The sequence below is a fragment of the Colossoma macropomum genome, unplaced genomic scaffold, assembly GCF_904425465.1.
Source record: "Colossoma macropomum unplaced genomic scaffold, Colossoma_macropomum, whole genome shotgun sequence".
NCBI lineage: Eukaryota > Metazoa > Chordata > Actinopteri > Characiformes > Serrasalmidae > Colossoma > Colossoma macropomum.
The window spans coordinates 26,174,366-26,196,745 of record NW_023494801.1 but is presented as its reverse complement, the minus strand read 5'-3'; the positions used below and the strand labels follow the sequence as shown (position 1 = coordinate 26,196,745).

At 40.6% G+C, this 22,380-nt stretch overlaps 1 protein-coding gene across 1 annotated transcript; it reads left to right on the top strand.

The window, feature by feature from the left end:
- The first annotated feature begins 1,875 nt into the window (after positions 1-1,875).
- Positions 1,876-22,130, top strand: fam193b (family with sequence similarity 193 member B). Its single transcript, XM_036590232.1, has 10 exons — positions 1,876-2,194; positions 3,397-3,672; positions 8,275-8,461; positions 9,284-9,484; positions 11,875-12,277; positions 12,741-12,927; positions 14,854-15,087; positions 16,162-17,251; positions 19,912-19,987; positions 20,089-22,130. The coding sequence occupies exons 1-10, from the start codon at positions 2,039-2,041 to the stop codon at positions 20,183-20,185; spliced, it is 2,907 nt and encodes a 968-aa protein (XP_036446125.1). The 5' UTR covers positions 1,876-2,038; the 3' UTR covers positions 20,186-22,130.
- Positions 22,131-22,380: the final 250 nt, after the last annotated feature.

The window sequence follows — 22,380 nt, the reverse complement described above, 5'->3', positions numbered from 1 at the left end:
GGAAAATAACATTTTCTGAGGGTTAAGAACTTAGTTTGATTAATATTTTGTCCAAAAAAACCCAAACCAAAACCAAAATAAAGAAAAAAGGAAACTTTAAGGAGTTTTCAGGCATAAAATGAACTCTATTCACAGAAATGCCAGTGCTGAGTGTAGTTTCTGTATCTTTTTTAGCTGTGTCGCTAATTCTAATGCTTATAACATGTATACTGCCACAGTGAGTGCTTATATTGTCACACTGCTTTTAATTCTACAAAATTCTGTGTAACTACTGACATTTGTGTGAGTGTATTGATTCAACAATGTAGCCAGGTTAAAGGGGAACTCCATCAATTTTTCAAAATTTCTGCATAATTAAATGGTTAACATGTCAACAAAATCATTGAAAGTGGTTTGGTGTGAAATCTTTCGTTCTAGAGAAACTTACCAAGTCAGAATTGTTCACAATGGTGGTTATAGGAACCAGATGTCTGAAGAGTTATATAAAAAAAAGCTATATCTGTTATTAAATTAAGTTAATGAAGTTAATGAACACTTTAATTAGGCTAATAACTGGTAAAATAAAGACAGGTTTTAGTAGGAGACCTGCAGTTTTATGTTCACTTTCTTTGTGTTTTATCTGTGGAAGCTTATTATGCCAATGAAAAATATATAGCCATTTAGTAAGTCATAATAATGAGAAGGTTTTTCAAAATTCTAAAATAGTATCTCATAATTATGAATTGGTATCTTATAATTATGACTTAGCATCTCATAATTATGACTTACTTTCTCATCATTATGACTTGCTTTCTCATAATTGACTTAGTATCTCATAATTGACATATTTTATAATTGTGACATAGCATCTCATAATTATGACTTACTTTCTTATAATTATGATGTAGAATCCCATTATTATGACTTACTTTCTCATAATTGTGACTTTGTATCTAATAATTATTACCTAGTATCGCAAAATTAAGACTTTGCATCTCATAGTTATGACTTCTCATAATTGTGGCTTACTTTCTCATAATTATGACTTGGTATTGCAAAATTATTGTGACTTCGCATCTCATAGTTAGGACTTACTTTTGCATAAATTATGACTTAGTATCTCATGATTATGACTTAGCATATCATATTTATGACATGATATCTCATAATTATCACTTAGCATTTCATAGTTATGACTTACTTTCGCATAATTATGACTTAGCATATCATATTTGACTTTTTCATAATTATGACTTAATATCTCATGATTATGACTTACTTTCTCATAATTATGACTTAGTATCTTATAATTATAACTTACTTTCGCATAATTATAACTTAGTATCTCATGCCTTAACATATCATATTTATGACTTTTTCATAAATATGACGTAATATCTCATGATTATGACTTAGTTTCTCATAATTATGACTTAGCATATCATATTTATGACTTGCTTTCTCATCATCATGACTTACTCTCATAATTAAGACTTTGTACCTCATAATTATGACTTAATGTCTCAGAATTATGACTTACTTCCTCACAATTATGACGTAGTATCTCAATTATAGCTTACTTTTTCATAATTATGACTTAATATCTTATAATTATGACGTAATATCTCATAGGCATGGCTTCTCATAAGTATGAGATAGCAAGTCATAATTGTGGAAGTATGAGAAAGTATAGTAAGTCATAATTGTGGAAACTTTATCGTTATCCCGCGTTACAGAGAGGATGTACACTGCTCCCCGTGGCTGCGCTTCTGGGCGGATTTCTCTCTTTCCCACAGTTAGCATGGCGGCGAAGCCATTTTGCCATCACTACGTTTGACCCCGCGACCTCGCGCGAGCGTGTGTGTGCCAGCCCTCCGCCATATTGACTGTTGTCTTTGAGGAGAGAAACAGAAACTGTTTTTACGGCGCTTGGAAAAAAATAAAAAGCCAAAAAATTCTCCATTTTTTATCGGAGCTGTACCATTTTTTATCAAACCTGTCGCAGACTGAGCGGGGACAGGCAGGGGAAAAACATAATAAAACTGTACAATAAAGCGCCATGGCTAGGAAGAAGAGCAAGCAGGCGGGAGCGGGGCAGAAGGAGGACCCGCAGCAGCAGCAACAGCAGCAGCGGAGCGCCGCGGAGAAGAAGGCCGATGGAGCTGCAGCCGGAGGCGGAGACGCGGGACTAGACCGCCCGGCGAGGACCAGCCAGGTAGCTGGAGCCACTAGCTAGCTAACGACCCTCACCTTAACATATATGCAGCCGCTCACGTGTCTATACTTCTTTAAACGCAGAAATATATTTTGTAGGATTTTTGTCAAACTGGACATTTTAAAATGCGAAATTTTGCAGCAAAATTGAAAAAGCAGTGCAGTTTTTTTTCCTCCTTCATAGCTATGCTAGGCTGAAGTTGGCTTCCTATTCGCCTGCTTCTTGTTGGAGTTTTCTCGTTCTACCTTAAAAGGTGCAGCAGTTACACTCTTGCGTCCCAGGCGCCGATCGTAACTGCTGCACCATTTAAGGTGGAACGGGAAAATTGGAATAAGAAGCTGATTTCAGCTTCGTCTCACAGCCATGCTAGGCTACCTAGTTAGCTGTCCATTCTCAGTATGGTCGGGCGGAGCACCTTGCTCGCCAGCTACCCACAATAAATAAATAAATAAATGAGTAAATAAATAAATAAGGCGTGTTACACAGTGCTAGATAGTGTCAGGTAATCTAACAGAGGCTTTTCGCTGTCTACACAGCTCCTCTGTCCAGCCGGCCCTGCTAGGTGAGCTAACTCGCAGCTGGACGTTGACGTCCTCCATCCTGGAGATGTAGCTTAGCTCGCTGCTACATCAGCTTGATAATGGTTTGCAGGAGGGTCTGTGAGACATCTCTGCTGTGTCTTCAGATATTTATTGCATTATAGAGTCCTTTGATTCTGGTGCTGACATACTTTTGTGCTCGCCAATGTTAATCCAGTACAGTTCTGACGGCAGCTCATGCAAAGGAGCAAGGGCATCTGAAGAGCTGGGAAAGTTACTGTCCTGGTGAGAATGGGACGTAAGCAGTTGAGTTTGTGGAAGTTCTTTTGGAGTGAAAGTGGGAATGTGGTCCTAGAGCTCTCTCGGAATGGCTTGTGTTCAGCTGTGCTTTTTTGTTGTTGGAACTTATTTGTGGATTGGACTGACGCCGAAGCAGCTATTCAGCCTGAAGTTCTAGGAGGTTCCTCCTGATATATCTCATGCAAAACCATTTACTTGTTGTAGTGGTCAAACCTGCTCCGGGAAAAACTCCACCGCACAGTTGTTTTCGTGCTCCAACACATCTGCTGTCATGTATGAAATGAGTATTCTGCCAGTGCTAGAAACAATCAGAATCTCTACCAGTATTTGTATTGGTAACCGTGCTTAATTTCTCGCCCACAGTCCATGCACACCTGCTGTTTGCTGTGCCATCGGGAGTTTAAGGACTGGGGAGCAGGCTTGGCCAATGGGCTCCCCAGCCATGGGTCCAAACTGGCGGAAGCCGTCCCGGCTCTCTCCCAGGCCCTGTTAAGGGAGGTCCCGGGTCGCAAGCTAGCGGATGCTGTGCCCTCGCTATCGCAGTCTCTGCTGGGAGAAGTCCCCCTCTGGATATGCCAGAGTTGCCGGAAGAGCGTGGAGGAAGAAGAGAGGAGGACGGCGCAGGAGCAGAGTGCACCGGTGGGTAGCAAAGCGTTGATTTCAGTACAGCACCCGCTTTATTCTATGGAGAACAAAACTGGTCCCGGATGATAACTTTTAGTCTGGCTTTAGTTTTTACTATTCTGCTGAGTGTATTATGTACAGCCGAGAAACTCTGTTAGTTGTTGGCAACGTAAATTGTTGGAAAAGAAGTTTATGTGTCATTTAGTTCAAAGCAAAAGTGCTCTATAATGTCCATATGATCCATGCAATTGTTCTAACAGACTGCAAAAAACTACAGGAAGCACTGGGTTCTGTTGTGGCTTTGCATCGTAAAAGAAATTGTATGTCATACTGATGGAACTGAACAACGGCAGCTGTGAAGGGCAAAGTGAAAGGACTTTATTAGTTAGTTAATCACGGCTAGAGTAATTGATTATCATAATAATGGTAGTTTCGACTCTGGTATCCTTGTCTGTATGATCATACTTTGATGTGAAACTCTGGCAGGTGCCATGTGGTATGTACAATAAAAACACCGGCATAAAAGAATGCTGATACACTTGTCCATGCTGCCATGTTTGTGATGAAAGACACAAATTGGTGAAATGAAAGACACAAACTTATTGTTACTCTGATTAAACAAAAGAATAATAATAGTTTACCACTCTTTACCACAATCTTATCCACAAAAGGCCGGTGTGGCTGCACATTTTTATTCCAAACAAGCAGGAGCACACCTGATTCTACTTGTTTAATCTGTTGGTCTCAGTCTTCAGACAGTTGATCAGGTGACCTCCTGCTTTGCTGGAAGAAAAACCTGCAGCCACTCCGGCCCATTGCGGATAAGATTGGACACCCCTGTTTTATGCAGTGATAGAATACATGGAAGCACAAAAAGAGCCAATTTTACATGCTGATACATTATAAAATACCTAACGTAGACATGCATGTGCCGTAAATCCTCTGGCGGCTGTTGTTTAAAATTGCTTTTGTTTAAAATGGTTTACTTATTTATTATTATTAAATTCATATGGCAGTTCTTAGGCATGCAAATGTACCCATGTAGACATACTTTCTTTCTTTATTTACAAGGCAAAATAAGTGAAGACTTGCTAGTTAGCAGGGTTCAATGTTAACTTTTCTTCCAGCTTGCCCAGGCGGGCAAGCGACCTGAAAATTCAGTGTCCCGAACCAAATTCCTCCTGTCCTGAACAAAACTTAGGATTGTAAGTGTTGTATATAAGCACACACACAAACTAATATATTTAGTTATGGTAAATTATTCTTAAAATAAAACTTTTTAACAAAACTGCTCAAATTCCTACCACTGATTTGTATTTTATTCTAAACAAATTCACATTAAAGTTATACATTTTTCACGTGGGTAGTCGTTGAAGGGTCTTTCTCTCTTAACCGTATAATATGTTGTTCTGACTAACTTGGTCAACCTGGAATCTGCTTCACTGTTCATCCGTCGTATGCACGTGTCGAGCGGCCCAGACGCGCTAACAGTTTATTCGCTGCTACGTGCACAATGTCACAGAGAGACTTGTCGTGACACTCGAACGACTGTTTTCGTTTTTTCCTTTAGTCATGTAAAACACATCTCAGGCATAAGAATGTTGTAAATGATAAAGGGATGCGTGCTGGTACTCGAGTACTCAGTTAAAAGTTGAATACTGAAATCACTTTTTGGCTACTTGTTCCATTTTATTACAAGAAGATGGAGAAAATATGGACAATAACAATTGAATGGAATGCCACTTTTATGTTTTAGTAGGACTGTAAACTGTTAAACTTCTGCTCGTATGAGAGAGTATGAACATTACATTGCAACACTCTGAAACACGAGTGCCTTAACATATATGGTGAGACTGACACAGCTCACATCTGAAGAGGCAGCCTCCATTAGTCATACAACATGAAAACAATCAATTTCTCCCAGCTTTTAAATAACAAAAAGATTTCAAATGTCTTTCTCTGCTTGCTGCTAAATTTTTATGCTACAGATTTTTTTAAGTCTCTTCACATCAGAGAAGTTACCCAGTGGTGTAAGCCTCTGGACGTACATTAATTTTGGCCGAAGTGCTTTTTTCCCCACTTTACACGTGGTTAACTTGATATTTGTTCGTGAACTCTTTAAAACTTTGTTCTAAAGCACATCGCCAGAATGATGTGGAATCATCCTCTTTATAATTATTACAATGCATTGCCCAAGCCCAAGTGAGATCACCATGAGATCATAGAATATCACTCTTAGTAACACTCTGATGGATTTGTAGTGTTTTTGTTACAGTTACAGTGCCAGTTGAGCTAGTGCCAGGTATTTGCATCTACTTCACGTTGCGATATGTGTCAAAGTGAATGCACTTAGGCCTAAGTGTTTTACATCAATTGCATATTATTGTGCATAAATGTCAGACACAAAAGGCTGAGAATCTACTATAAATTCATTTAACAAGACTGCTCAGGCAGTGTTCTTTTCAGTCTTTTGAGCACAGGCCTACAGAGAATAGCACATTCACTCAAGATGTGTGGCTCTTTTCAGGATATCCAAATGGCTCTATTACTGAGACAAAGCTATTAGCTGGATATGAGTCTAGGCTCTTGGTGAAAAGACTTTGACAGTTCAGACTAGCATGTATACCGGCCCTGTTATTTACAGTGCAGACAAGCATGTATACTGGCCCTGTTATTTACCGTCTGGATTATAATGTTTAGTGCATCTATTTTCATCATCTTCCCACTGCTTTAAATAGACTGCAATTTTGCGTGTTAAAGCAAATGTGCAAAGGTGCTTCATTGTAATGGATGCAAATTTGCTTCCTGAGTGTATTGAATATAGTCTGGTAGGTGATAGCATGGGTTCTTTTGCCTTTGGCTGCACTCCATCCCTGAACGGACTATGATGGGATTGACCATATTGCCAAAATAAGCACACATTTGCAGCTAATCTTAAGAGCTTCTGAGGGTGGGACAAGAAGTCAAGACTGTGATTCAAACAGGAATTGCCTCTGTGTTTTCCCACACACACACACGCTCTTCACACTTGCAGCGTTTTTCAATTTATGTTGTACTGTGCAGTCAGTGCTGTTGACACTTTTGTACTAACAAACTGCAGCAGATTGTTTGGTGAAATTGCTTTGAAAACAGTTCTTGATAGTCATCCAGTGTGAAAATGCACCTGTCAGTCAAACAGGGAACTTAAATAAATGGCTCCGGGTTTGAAGTTAGGGCTTTTTGGGGGCCGTGGGGCAGTGGTGGGGGTGGCAGAGCGTCTGATTAGTCTTCTTTTGTTCTGTTGGTAACTGATTTTGGAGGAATATCCCCAAACCAGTTCACACACAAGATCTACTGACGCAGGTTTTCGTGAGTCAATAGAGGAAAATCATGCCATAGGTAAACCTAAAGTAGTGCCAGCTTTTTTCCCCTTGTACCAAGCTTGATAACGGATATGCCTCTCACTAGGTGGACAAGGGCAAACAATGGCCATAGCTCCCTTCCTGAACCTGCACTGATTATTTACCCATAAAACCATTCAGTGAAAAAGACTGAACATCCGTTTGCCATTTCCAGTTCTTATGTGTGCAAGGTAACAGTAGAGTAGGGTCCGACAGGTTCAGTCTGGTTTTGCTTTGTTTTGTGCTGCCATTCAAATGTTTGACCCTTATAAAAACATCTGTTAACTTTGTTAGCTCTGCTGTGTCTCTCAGTAAAGTAACCTTCAATAGAATTTATGCATTCTTTTTATTTATCAGTTTTAACTTCTTATACAGCTGGGGGGTCCCTGTTTATCTCTTTATGCAAATGTAGTCCTCAACTTGTACGATCAGAAAATGTCATTTTGGTCATTCACTGTTACAAGATACTAGTACAGTTTAGTGCGATACTAGTATTTGTCTGATTCACCCTTTTGATCTGTTATGTGATGGGGTTTAAACATTTGCTCTCTTGTTATGTTGAAGAGCCCATATCATGGAGAACAGATATACATATATTTTTAATCAAGAGTTTGATGTACTATGTAAACACTGTAAAGGTTTCAAACTGTACCATTAATTATCCAGTCCATATATGAAAACTAAGGTGCAAAAACAGACTGTATTGTATTCATTGGTTATGTGATGTGTACATATCTGTCTATTCAGCCTACAGCAGTTTAGCCCCACCCATTCACACTGAAGTTATAAAGAGTGTTTAAGCTTACACTCCTTTTTTTGAGTGAGGTACAATACAAGGAAGACAGTCAGAACAGAGGTCATTTACATAAATATAAGTCTTCTAAGGGGTAAAGTTTCATGTGAAAAGGAATTATGACTGTTTATGGTACGTAAAATCACACAAACGTCACAAGTTAATTTTGAGGGTGGGGGATAAACTAGAACAAAATTGCAGGATATGGACAATAATTGTGTTTCCTCTGCTAGCTCCCACTCAGGACTGTGACCTATAGAAACTTTCTGGCTGTATATTTGTCATTTTTAACTACACAGTTAAAAGGTTTTTGTTCTTTAACTGAAATTAAAAAAGGTTCATTAAAAACAGATCCTGCATTAAGAAAATGTTATTTTAGGCGGACAGTGTTTCTGCAGCAGTCCTGCGTTATTCAGTGTGTTTCTGTATATGTGTATTTTGCAGGTGCCGTTGTCCCACTCTTCCTCGTGTAAGTCGCAGAGTTGTGGGAATGGTTACCCAGAGCAGAGCTCCGTAGACTGGGACCCCAGCTCCTTCCTCTCGGCCCGAAAACTATCGGGCCTCTGGAACTCGGCTCACTCGAACACAGGAGCTCACTGCACCCATGGTGCTGGTACTCACTCTCAGCAAGGTTTGACAATGCTTCTCTCTCTTTTTTTTATTTCTTTCTCTGTCTGTCTTTCTCATCAAATGTCTTTGTCTAGCTGTGTGTGTGGCTCTCTCTTTTTGTCTGTCTTTTAACTGGGATGAGTGAGCTCTTGCAAAGACCTTATTTTAAGATTTTGACTATTGCTTTTTTTAATTTATTACATATTTTTTGAAAAAAGTCAAAGTCTAATGCCCCATATACACACACATGACCGCACACACCAACAGTGTTTTGTTTTTAAAAAACATTGCACTATTCATTGAATGATCTTTGACCATTACGATTCTTGCCAATCATAGCTTACTTTTAACAAACTACATTACTTGGCAGAAGAGTTATTAAAATAATTTTTAATTATACTTATGTAGGGCTTAACGCCTGGTACAGTCACTATAATGCACAACCTCTCATGACTTAATACTTCATTCTGGCGTTGTCACAAAGCAGCTTTACAGAAAAATCTGGGTCCAAGCCCCCATGAGCAAGCTAATGGCAACAGTGGCAAGGAAAAACTCCCTAAGAGCAAGCTGAAGAAACCTTGAGAGGAACCAAGACTCAGAAGGGAAACCCTTCCTCCTGGTTGACTCTGGATAGCAAAACAATAAGAGCAATGTGAACAGAGAATAAGGTTTTACCACAAGTATAAAATAATAATAATAATAAAAAAAAAACAAACAGAAAAGGGGCAAAGCAGATGATGCAATGGCTATGATTAAATAATCCGGATCTGTGCATCCAGCAGTATCAATGCATGGTAGAAGTTTAGTTACAACTGGATGCTAATTTTGTTCTTTGTGGTTGTAGCAGGCGGGACGGCGGGACCAACCTGTCATGAGAAAAGATCCTCTCACGAGGCATCTGGGACCAAAGTGTGTCCCTACAGTCACCCAGCTTCCCCCAATCTCAGTGCCACGTCCCCTGCTACTCCACTGTCTACCTCCGCCGAGCTTTGCAAGACCACCCCCAAGCACTTCAAAACCATGTGCAGGCGACCAACTCCTCCAGGTAGGACGCGGAGTCAGGACATTGATACTACATTAATGTGTTAATTGATGGTGCAGTTTAATGGATAATTTTAGACGTGGAAGTTTCTGAGATTGATCTAGGGAAGATATAACTTTATTTTTATGAAAGTTTGAAAATGACTAAAAAGTATGAAAATTACTAATTCATTTCTAATGACAGGGTTTCCATGGATCCTTAAAAGTGGTATAGAAAGGTCATAAATTGTCTGAAATGACTAATTTTTTTAAACTATTAAAGGTATGAAATTTAGAGACATCTGACCGTGGCATGTTGTGGCATGATGGATCAAGTTTTAGCTAAAATAAGTAGAAATCCTTCATTTCATTTTTGCACCATTTACTCTGTGGTCTTTGAGATGCCAGAAACGTATTGTTTCCTCTAGGATTTCTTTTTCAGTACTGCAGGCCTACACTTTAACACCCCGAGAACATCATTGCTGGATGTTTACATCAGCATCATGCAACAGGCACCACACTTCTGAACAATAATACGTTGTGTGGCTAAATTATTTGGAGGCATTAAGCTAATGAAGTGGGTTCATTCCACTTATCAAATGTCACCCAATGAGACAGAAAACAAACTGCCTTGCGAGAGGAACTTTCAACATATTTTCCTTCTTCTTGTAATTTGGCCATCACCAAAAATGTGGATTTCACTAGTCTTGTCATTAACTTGAGGATTAGGGATCAAATTGAGCTTTAATTTAAGCTGATAGCCTTGTCTTCACAAACAAAGAAAGTAAAAGGAGGCACTGTTTTCTACAAAGCTGAAGTGATGATCTTATTTGCCAGCTTCTTTCACCTTGAATGGTGCAACAGTTACTGCTGCACCATTTAAGGTGGAACAAGAAAATTCTGACAAGAATCTTGTGAATAGGAAGCCAATGACAGCCTCGTCCGTTTATAATACCTGGGTTTGTTATTGCATTACTGAGATGTCAATTCGAGCAGGATTACTATTACCGAGGGTGATGTGAGTTTGGCAAATTATAGAAGGTAATTCTGTTATTACTTAGCAGACTTGTAAAAACTATGAACATGGCAGATTTGTTCTGGATTAATCGTTAGCTTGTTTAATCTACCTTTCTCTCTTCTCTTCTGTCCCTGTCTTTCTTACTTCTCTCTCCCTCTTGTTGGGGGCATAGACCAGACCTCTTTACATGGCTCTGGCACAGACATAGTAAGACCAGATTGAGTGTCAGCACTTCCTCTATCCATTGTGTAAAATTAAAAGCCCTCTGCTGAGGTTTGGAATTGCGAAAAAAAATTTCAAACAAAAAATTTGGAAACAGTGGCGGCAATAATTTTATAACAGAAACACTGATAAACGGACATTATCCACAACCTGCGGCACCGAGGCATGTTTTCAGGTAACAGAGTGATTTGATTGTCTGCAGTGTTGAACGGTTTTATAGAGGAAGCTTAAAATGTGTAATATGCAGCTCCAGTGTTACCACTGCGTTTAAACAAGCCTCCTTTCGTGTAAACACCAGAATGTGAAATGTGAGCATGCGGCATGAAACTGTTTTCCGCTGCTTGTCACAGGCAGTATGCTGCCAAAACCATGTACAAAATACAGTCCCGTCGTGTTTTTCTCTCTGTTCAAAAGTAATTTTCCCATGCGGCATTTCTGGTTCCAAACTGACATTAGCAGACGTTCCACATTCAAATGTGAGAGAAAGGAGCAGCTTGTGTTAGAGCAGTGTGAAATTGAAGCATATTCACCATTCTGTAAAATGGTTATTTCACCTAAGAAGTTCAATAAAAGCTATCAGTCTGTACAGTGAACATATCAGATTTCAATGCAGAATGTGGTCATTTTGAAAAAGTAGGCTGAAATAAAAAATGTATCAGTCCAGAATGTCACAATATGCTCACACTAAACTCACTGATTTTAAGCTGTATTACCTGGCAGAGTATCATAATCTTATCTAGATTTTGCAGCTGTGTTATCTGTGAAAACACAAAAAGCAGATTGGACTCTGTGTTGGCTGATACTCATATATCCGTCAACAGTGGTCCTGTTGTCTAAACTGGCCACTGTCTAAGAACTAGAGGGCAGCAGGACTGATAAAGTCAAACACATTGGAAAAGACAGTATAAAGATTGTACAGACTATGTAGACTTTTTTTTCCCCAACCAGTCTGTTTAGATAAAATAGATATTTAATTCATTCCATATTTGAGTATGTGTGTTACTATGGGGTGGAAATAGTGTGAAGCCCTGAAGAAAAGAGTGTATATATAATATAAAATAACAAATGTTTCTTAGATACTGGGCTTAAACTTAGTTGTGCTAAAATAGTAACGAATCCAGAATTGCACTCCTGAAAAGCTGCATACGTGGTATTCACCTTCTTCTGTCCTCCAGGTGAGGCGTTCCACCCGAGCGAGCACCACCAGTCTGCAGACCTATCAGTGCCGCCCAACAGCCCTACGGGCCTCTCTTCCCAGAACTCCACTCTGCTGCCTGCCACCAAGCCCACCTCTAGTCAGCATGTCCACGTCAACACGTCTGCACACGCTCCATTCTCCCCACTGGCACCAAACCTGGCTGCTGGCGCCAAGCACTCGGGTGGGCCAGACAGCCCGGCCACCCTGCATAAGTCCAGCACCTGCAAAAATGCTCACATTCCGCCCGCCGGTGCCCAGCACGGGAAGGTGGGCGCCTCGCTGATGGGCTGCAGCCACCCCTGCAACGGGCACAACAACAATGGCAGCGGTGGCACTGTAGCATCATCCAATGCAGCTCATCTAACGTCCACTGCTTGCAGGTAGGTGGGAAGTCCATGGTCAGAATTTGGCACAACACCGTTGTCTAAAGTGGCTGCTACATGGCGAAGTTTTATTCATTTTCTTAGTTCACAGTAAGTCGTACTGTGTCATAAACATGCGCGACCTTAATGAAGACCTGGATACGATTTGAGCAGGTTGAGAGGAGTTGTGGGATTTATGGAAAGATTTGGGTGACTCTTAACTTCTAGTGTTTGACAGCAGTGCTAGCTTCGTAGCTCAAGCACAAAACTGCAGAAGCAAAATCTGGTCACCAAACATGCTGATCGACTATGTGGGGTAAAAATTAAAGTAAAAATTGTGTCTATTTAAGTTTTCAACGAACAATTTAAGATTGTATTGATTGAAGCAGATCGTTTTGCTCAACATGCAGTTTTTTTTAATTGTTATTTTTACGAGCAGTTGCTATAACAGAGAAATACATGTGTGCTTGTATCTGTTTAGGGACCAAGCGTGTAAAGGGCACAAGCTGGTGAATGGTTCATCGTGTCAGCAAGCAGTGTGCGAGCCAGAGGAAGGGGAGGACGAAGACAGCAGCTCAGAGCGCAGCTCCTGTGCCTCCTCATCCACCAATCAGCGTGACGGAAAATATTGTGACTGCTGCTACTGCGAATTCTTCGGCCATAATGCGGTAATTCAGCTGGGCTCGCACAGTCTCTGGTGCCATTATATACCTCTGGGTTCTCCAGCATCAGATACTGCACAGTTCAGTTTCGCCCCTTCTGTGACTGATGTAGCTAATGCAGGGCTGAGCTTTGCTTATGTTAAATCAACTGAAAGCCTTCCAGTGGTGGTAGAAACAGACAGTTGAGTTTTTTTCTAACACATACTGTAGTTTTGTAATGCTTGTGTCTCTTAAATTACTTGAGGGTCCTTATCACAGTGTGAGAAGTCGAAATTGGGCATGTTGAATATTTAATTCTAAGGAGTATTTAGTTTTGAACTAATTTGAGCCTGCAGTGCATCCCTGTAGCTTGAGGACTTGTGACAGAGGGAAATTAAACTTGCAAACCCGTTTGTTCTCCAGGCACTGAATTATTAACTACACAATGCAATAAATTCTGAAGCTCATGAAACACAATTAAGACATCAACGTAGGTCTGTGTTTTATACTTGATTTAGTTGTGGAAGTGTTAATAGAACCGGATGTAAAATTAATATTGCTGTGAACACTCTCATTTTCAGTTTTTAATACTCAGACTCTCATTAATTGTAACCAGTGACTTTCCAAATATGCCTGGTTTATTTAGATTTCCTTTAGATCCTGGTTGTGTTTGTATTTTGATAGTTGAAAGAAAATCAGTGGTCTCTTTTAAAGACCCCCAACTACCAGCATCAGTATATCTATCTGTGAGGGGTGCTTTTGTCTTGTTTTCCTGCACATTGAAAGTTTGCTATCCTTCACATATGCATTGTGTCAGGAATGGGGTGTCAAAAGGTCATGTGACCACGGCTTAGACTTCTTTTCCTGTAAGAAACTGCAAACCAAAACGGAAACCACCTGTGCTGGTTGTTTATATCTGTGGATGTGCTCATATTCGCTCGTGTGTGCATGCATGCATATCTGCGAGTGTGTATATGGGTGTGTATGTCTTTCTGGAGAAGGGGCGTACCCTGCAGGATCAGTGGAGACATGCATTGAGCTGTGTTGTGGCCATTATGTGGCCCCTCTGCTGTTTAATGATGCTGTGACCCTTTCAGACTATGTGCTTTCTGGATAAGCTCAGTTGAGTTTTGCTACATTAGGAGAACTCTGTTATTACAGACAGCTTACTTCAGCTCAGGTGTTCTGTTTCTGTTGAATGTTCAATAAAATACATCCAGAGTTCCAATTTGGATTTGATGCTGGTTCAAAACTTGAAAACCTTATTGGAATTTTATGGCCTGAAATGTTTTGAACACACTAAAATGTTTCTCAGAACAAATGATGACTTGTTGCAGTGCTAAATGAATTGTGGTAGATGAGGAGGTGTGGCCATGCTGATATAGTCACGCCTCCACCATTGGAAACAGTGCAAGGAACTCTGGCAGCTGTAGGAATCTAGGTTTATAGGTTTTCAAATAAAACAGATCAACATCTTTAGTAGCATACTGCAAATTAGAGGTGGGCAATATGGCAAAAATATATCCCCATGAAACTTGAAGACATTTTCATGATACACAACATCTGTCACAATATTTAGTGTTTCTGAGATTTGATAAGAAAAAAACAGAAGCAGTAGTGCCACATTTTCAAAAACTTCAATACATTTTTGTTCAATGTTAGTGTACTCTGTTGCTCTAAATACAATTAGGCAGGACTAATTATGCTTTGTGTCACGAAAACCATAAAATGTCATAGTATTGCTTAACCCTATCGCAAACTGTCATGACTTTTGTTCCAAACATTTATTTAGGTGGCTGGAAAATTAAGCAAGACAGAATGACTGGTCCCCTTTAAGGAAATAATAACAAAAAATGGTCTTAATAATAATTGAAAAGATTAGCTCAAGGTTAGAATTATGCAGTAAAGCGCCTTTACTGACGGCCCATATTGCCCCTTTCTTCCATCCCTCAGCCACCCGCAGCCCCCACCAGTCGGAACTATGCAGAGATCCGAGAGAAGCTTCGGTCCCGGCTGACTCGCCGTAAAGAGGAGTTGCCTCAGAGGCAGGACATGGATCCAACCACACCCAGCGCAATCGACCACCGCGACGTGGACGAGCTGCTGGACTTTATCAATAGCACCGAACCCAAGCCAGTCAACAGCGCCAAGGCAGCCAAGCGTGCACGGCACAAACAGAAGAAGAAGGTACTATCAGCTTCAACGCTTTCACTGATTCAGTTGTTCCATAATTTAAATGTCTCCTTTCTGTGACGTGTCTAAGTAGGCAAGAGATGAACAAATAGTATGAATCATAGAGACTGGCAATAACAGCTATAGTCAGATCGTCACTAAACAAAATGTAAAAAATAAATAGCCTCGTTATCTGCCAACTAAAATTAAGTACAGAGGCATGCAAAAGTTTGGACACCTCTGGTCAAAGAAATATATCATCTTAAGCTGTATTCATTTTGAAAAAACGTTAACTCATTTATTCTTTAATGCATTTGAACAACATTGTGTAATTTCATAGTTTAACGCTGCTGTCGGAAGAAAACCTAGTATCTTCATATTTGTCGTTTTTCCGTTTTTGACATAATTTGAAAATGCCTGTTGCCCTTACATTGTCTGTAAATTTTATGAAGAATGGACCAAAAGAAATGGTCCAAAATCACTTGGAAAAAAGATTGGTTCCATTGACTTATATTAAAAGCAAAGTAGTCCCCTTTTCCTGTAAAGTTATCATTTTGGAGATACAAGGTTTTCTTCCGACAACAGCTATATGTAAATTATATAGATTAATGCTTTATTCTCACACTGACCTTGTGGACCTCACTGCCAGTGGCACAAGTGACTCGAGGTTGCAAGGTTAAAATGGTTTAACACAATAAAGGTTGGCAGAAAAAAACTAAAAGTTGAAAGCCGGCCAAAATCCATTAAATGGAGGAGACTTGAGAAACTCATATGTGAAATTTGAACCCAGTCAAAGACTGACAGATATTTGAGAAACAATGTCCAAACCAGATGTGTTTACTCAGGTCCTGTCAGGGTTGTACAAATACTTCAAGTGCTAATATAAATTCCTCAAGGTACCTGAGCATGATATAAGTATAGTGCAAGGCTGAAATATTTTATGAATGTAATTTGACGGAGGTGTGGTGTCCCCGGTCACATGACCACTACTTAGACTATTTTTCCCCAGTGAGAAACTGCACACACTAATGAAAATGGTGTATTTTGGTTGTTTTGTAACTGGCTAATGTTTCTCCATGTGTCCTTCAGGAGAGGGAACGTGCCCTCCAGGGTACAGTGGAGACATCCTGCACTGAGCAGCGATCCTCTCCTCCCCCAGAGCCAGTAGAGGAAGAGTCCGCCCCGGATGGTGAAGCAGGTCGTCTGCTGGAATGGCCTCAGCTGGAGCTGGAGCGCGTGAACAGCTTTCTAACCTCCCGCCTAGAAGAGATCAAGAACACCATCAAAGACTCCATAAGGGCCTCCTTTAGCATGTACGATCTTAACCTGGATGTCAACGACTTCCCTAAGAAAGCTGCCACGCTGGAGGGCAACCACCTGCTGTCTCACCTCAATGGCTCGTCCGACCTGCAGCAGATTGACCTGGACTTAGCACCACTCTCGCTGAAGAACTTCAAGAGGGAGCTGGATACGCTACACAGTTGTATGGACAGCGCCAATAGCAGCATCAACAGCAACACCACCTCTTTCAATGCGGCCACGGCCAAAGACGTCCAGCGGCTGCACACCACCCCCAGCCTCTCCAAGCTCATCCGGGTCCGCTCCCCGGAAAGAGGCTCCCCACCCGGCTCTGAGGACACCACGGCCAGCACAGCCCCCGTGCCCAAACCCAAAGACGAGGCCCCAGACGCCAAGAACGCCACAGGGGCCGGAGCCAAGACGAAGAAGGGCAAAAAACAGCAGCAGAGGCTGCAGCAACAAGACCAGGTCTCACAGGACCAGCTTGCTGTCTCCAAGTCTGCCAAAGCAACACCTGGAAACCAAGAGAAAACCCAAGAGGGCAGAGCAGCTGAGGCAGAGAAGGGCCCCAGAGGAGGATCCAAAGCGAGCCAGCAGAGTCAGCAGCATGGGGAGACTCCAAAAACGGGGAATAAAAAGACAGAGGAAGGCAAGTCCTCCAAGCACACTTCCAATGGAGCTGCGAACGGGAACCATCATTCAGGTTCTAACTCGCACAAAGGAAAGAATGACACAGACATGAGAGGAAACAGATCGGAGCATGAGGCAGATGCTAAAACCAACTCCAACACTCCAGCAAACTCGAACTCCCAGCAGCAACAGTCAAAGGGAAAGAATAAGAAGAGCAAGAGCAAGACGGACAAGTCCAGTAGTGCAATTGGTAATGTAACTTTTTACTGTATACTCTCAATCGTCTTTCACAGTAGAGGTCTGCACCGACCTGATTATTAATTCCCAGCCAACCACCAATCACGTCCGCCTGCGCCCGCAACATCTAGTGTGATTTTTACCCACTCATGCCGGCAAAACCTTGCACCATTTTTGCCTGCACCTGTCTGCTTTGGGGTATGCTTATCGTCCTTGTCAACTTCCACCTGTGTTTGCTGTCAGCTGCTCCACTGATGTAGGACTTGATGACATGGCAGAGCAGCCTCCAGACCCATCACTTCTTCACACACGCAGTAGCGAAATTAAATGTTTGTGTTGCAAAGTAAAAGTAAATATTTTGTGTATTGTAGGCTAATCAAAGCCATGTGAACTTGCACATGGCACCACACAGTAGGGCTGGGCAATTAATTGAAAAGTAATCGAAACTGACATTCAGAACCTCTAACAGACTTAATCTCGCAATGTCGGTTATTTAATTTATTTATTTATTTTTTTTATTCTGTTAATCCTTTCCCCACTCTGTGTGTTCATGTACTGTCCCCTTAAAAACTTACTTCAGGTGTAGTCACGTGACTTTGCCACGTCCACTCTGTGACATCTGATTTTCTTACCAAATCCGATTTTTTTTGTTTGGCTGTTAACAATCTTTTAAATGTGACCTGTATGCGACATCAGTCTGAACAGATGAGCTCCCAAACTGACCCGCATGCGCAAAAGAACAGCGCTCCACGTTGCTTCACGTGGCTCATCCAGAGGTAAACAATCATGACTATGAACGAACACCGGTCGCTCCCAGAGCTTTCAGTTTCATCTTCGCCAGCATCACAGGAGTGGTCATTAAGCTTCACTGAGTGATAGCTGGGCTCGTCGTAAAAAGGGTTTGGTCACTTCTTTGGTTTGCGTCCTCGGATTCTTTAAATTTTGCTCTTAGACTTATAACTGTTCTTTGACGCAGCAGCCTTGTTCTCCTACGGCTGCGCTCGGCCATTTATTTCAAAATCTATTCAAACACGGAGGTGTTTTGGATGAGTCTCTTCTAAATATCACCCCAAATGTTTATTAGGTCTCAGCAGCGCGGAATTATGACGAATGTTGAGTTGGCTTGACATAAAAGCTGCGTGAATTCCGATTTGGCTGAGATGACTTACATTAAGATATGCAGAGCATATTTACAGTACAAGCTTTGTCAGTGAACTATAAGGGCAAAAAAACAACAAAAAAAAAAAACAAACAAAATAATCATTCATTAATCGTAATCGAGGTAAAATATTCAATTAATCGTGATATTGATTTTAGATCATATCGCCCAGCACTACCACACAGTGAACGTAGCGTCACTTGACGTCACTTTTCACAGACAGGCGGGCAGCACCACAGCCATGAAAGCGTAGCAGCTTGGCTTCGCTACTCACAGTATATTTATTTGTGTCAGCATCATGTTATTAGCTAATTACTCAATAAAACATCTACAAGTCAGCTGAAATTAAATTAAAGCCAAAACAGAAACTAAGGCCGTGGCACAGGTTAAAAAACCAGAAGTTGTTCAGGTTGAATGTATTTATTGAATGTTCTATAGCTTCATGTGTTTTGCTACTTGTGATTACTAACGTGTTTTTCTCTGCTGCACACTTGCAGCTCATTTGTTGCTTGCTTGTTTGTTTCTACATGCAGCCAATAATTGTCCAAGTCTACTCCATTCAGCCAGCCATAGTACCCGCCTGCACAAGCCCGCAACCTGTTGACTACAGTGCTTCAAAACTAATTTGGCCCGCAAATTATTTAGCAGATCACGTGGGACCCGCGGGTGAACCTGCCTCGTGCAGACCTCTATTTCACAGATGCTGGTGGAGCTTTGTTCAGTGCAGGGCATTCTTAACCAGCACCAGTAGCATACTTAAAAATAATGATGCACCAAAATGAAAATTGTGGATCGAAAGAATTTCAAGACACACTCAGGCACAGCTACTGCTAGCAGTGCTGATGTTATTAGCCCATACATAATGGACAGTTTACACACACAGGGGAAATAACATTATTTAATCATGAGTAAGATTATTGAAGATTTTCATTAAATTAGTTAACGCTAAAAGCATGTAAGATGAGGACGAGTATACAAAGCTACCTCACTGTATTTCCCTGTCGATCTGCTACTCTTTGAATGCATCTGTGCTGACTGGCGCAGGGGAGTAAAAAGAACTAAACCCTTTTTTAATGTCAGTACTACTCATTATCATTACTATTCTGATTATGTAAGTGTTAGATTTTGACACATTATTGTAGACCTATTTCAAGCTTTTTTTGTGTGTAATTTTTTTTTTTTCTTCCGCAAGCTGCAAACAGTGTGCATTCAGTAGCTGAAATTTTGGTGCATTCATGCCTTTAAAAAAAAAAAAAAACAGTGGCTAGTAGAGCCCAAGTACTGCAGAATTTTCTCTCCTCTAGCATACCCAAATGGATAACTGTCAAGTCCGATCAGGTGTGCTGGAGCAGGAAAAGCACTGGTCAGCACTGCAGCCATCCAGGATATGTGTTTAAGAACTTAAGCTCTAGTTTAACCTGGATTTGCTCAGCAGTTGAAGAATATATTGATCTTCTCTTTGTTTTTAGTAATATTTGAACAGTGTCTAAATATTGTTTCCTTTTCCTCAACAGATGACGTGTTCCTTCCCAAAGACCTGGATCCGACGGAAATGGATGAGATCGATCGTGAGGTCGAATACTTCAAGAGGTGAAGCCCTGTCAATATGAGACCATACAACTTCAATGAATTATTAATCGGAGTTTCTATTGATGTTCTTTCGCTGACACTTTGCTCACCTTTTTCTCCAGGTTTTGCCTCGATTCAGCTAAACAAACTCGACAGAAGGTGGCTGTGAACTGGTCCAACTTCAGCCTGAAAAAGATGCCCTCAAACGCAGCTCAGTAACACATGAACGATGGTTATAAGAAGCCCCCAACTTCCTGACAAGACTGCTCAACACACGTGTGACTCACTGTATTGAACACCTGATCGGCCTATGGCCACTTTACTCAACACTTGATTGGCTGGACGTCACCCTGCTGTCTATGCCCTCTTTATCACTAAAGCCACGGGACCTCTGTCTACATAATCATCCATCAGAACGTTTTTCTTTTTTTTTTTCTTTTTTTTTTCCAGTCGTACCTGTTGGTAGAGCAGGGTCACACGCAGGCCTGCCTTCAGCCCCATCTGTCTCTGTTGCGTTGGAGTAATGCACCAAAATGTGATTTGGTTACCGCTCCTGCATTTCTTTACTTCATTTGTAGTATGTAAACAGTTATTTTACAATAAAATGTTTTAAATCAGAATGACAGTACGCTTCGACCTATCATCCCGTTGTTTTTTTGTTTGTTTGTTTGTTTGTTTTTTTCCCTTAAATAGTTACGTTTCCAAAAGGTACTTTTTACCGGCTCATGGGCATTTTCAGAGGATACAGTTCACTCTTCAAAAATACAAACAAAATGTTTTTTTTTTTTTTTTATCAAAGTAAACAATGCTGAATCACAGTTTTTATTACAGTGACTGAAAAAAAAACAATAATATTGCTCTATTTAAATTGTGCGGTCTTTTAGCTGTCGAGAAACAGAGTGAACTGGTCTGAGCTCGTATTTATTGAACTTCTCAGAGGTTTTATGTTTTACATAACGAGCATAACGAATACAGATACATGGACAGGACCTGATCCTCAATCAGTGGCTACTCCTGAGGCACGTGATAAATATGGGCCTTGCTCTGTTTTAATTATTTCACATGAGAAGGTTGCAGTACATGCAAACTAAGGAATTCCATGCTTTTTACGTGAGTTAACTTGGACATTTGCCAAAACAAAACAAAAAAGAGAACACTAATGTATACTCTGATTTATAAAACATGTATCTCATATCTGTAACACTTATTACATCCTCTGAGAGGGGACAGATTGACAAGATTTCCCTTGCATGATGCTCAAAACTGACAAAAGTCCACTCCCTTTCTCTTTCTGTACCAGATAAAGGTCAGTACTGACAGTTAGAAGAGTTCCCTGACTTCAGCTAAAGTCTTGTCTTTGTGCTCTTAAGAATCCTTAGTAGTCTTATGGATATAGTTCTGTAATGTGACCATGTTGGCGGCTCTGTTGCTCCATAGCAGGCGGTTTTCCAGCAGGGTGGTCCGGCGCTGCGACGCATTCGTTTCAGCTGCATGCTGGTGTCCAGCCACTCTCCGTAGTGCTGCTTGTGTAGTTTGGATAGACTGACACGCTCTAAATTCAGACGGGATTCTCTCCTTTCTCCGTTCTCTCCTTTCCCGGTGTTTGTATGTGACTTTTGGTATCGAGGACGTTTTTATTTTTTCTCTCTGTTCATGTGTGAGGAGTTCAAAGCTTCGCTGCGATGGTACAACACTCGACCTTAACCCTGACATTTGCTCTGCACGTTTGTGTCCGCACATTTATACATGTATTCTTGAAGCTGATCCCTTTCTGATTAAGAATCAGAAATATAAAATTTGACGTTATGTTGGGAATTGGGACCTGGGATTATGATAACTGATGTACCATTTTTATTTTTTTGCCCTCCCGTTTTTTGCTTTGAAGGATTGAGATGAAAAACAAAGATGGGTTTTTAAAATCTGTTCAAGCTATTGTTTTCATATTCTACATCTCTGATGCTATCCAGGTTATATTAAACTAGGAGACATTATCTTAAACGTTTGGAATGTAGATTTATACTATACCATTATTGGCCAAGTGTATGTTGGCTTTCTGTTTTGTTTTTTTTTGTTTTGTTTTTTTTTTTAATTATTATTATTCACTTTTGATACTGTGAAAATCTTTCGTTCAGAAAGATTAAAACATTACAGTTTTGACAAAAAGGTGTCATGTTTGCTTTCTAGCTTCATTTTGCTTGCCATTATCTTGCTATGGTGCAAGATTGTCATATAAAGGTAAGTGCCGTAAGATTCTGATTAACTAGACAGATTTCATTGTTACAAGATTTCCTAAATAGTCCTGATTTGGAAATAAAGGGGAATTCCACAGATTTTTCAAATATTTAGCATAATTATATTGAGATGAGAAGTCATTCAGAGTGATTTGATGTGAAATGTGCCATTCTAGAACAGCT

What these genes read in the sequence shown, in the direction of transcription:
- fam193b (XM_036590232.1), top strand. Translation starts at nt 2,039, where the DNA reads ATGGCTAGGAAGAAGAGCAAGCAGGCGGGAGCGGGGCAGAAGGAGGAC. An exon ending in CGCAGGAGCAGAGTGCACCG is followed by an intron (nt 3,673 to 8,274) that starts GTGGGTAGCAAA and finishes TGTATTTTGCAG; the next exon opens with GTGCCGTTGTCCCACTCTTC. An exon ending in GAGGTCGAATACTTCAAGAG is followed by an intron (nt 19,988 to 20,088) that starts GTGAAGCCCTGT and finishes CTTTTTCTCCAG; the next exon opens with GTTTTGCCTCGATTCAGCTA.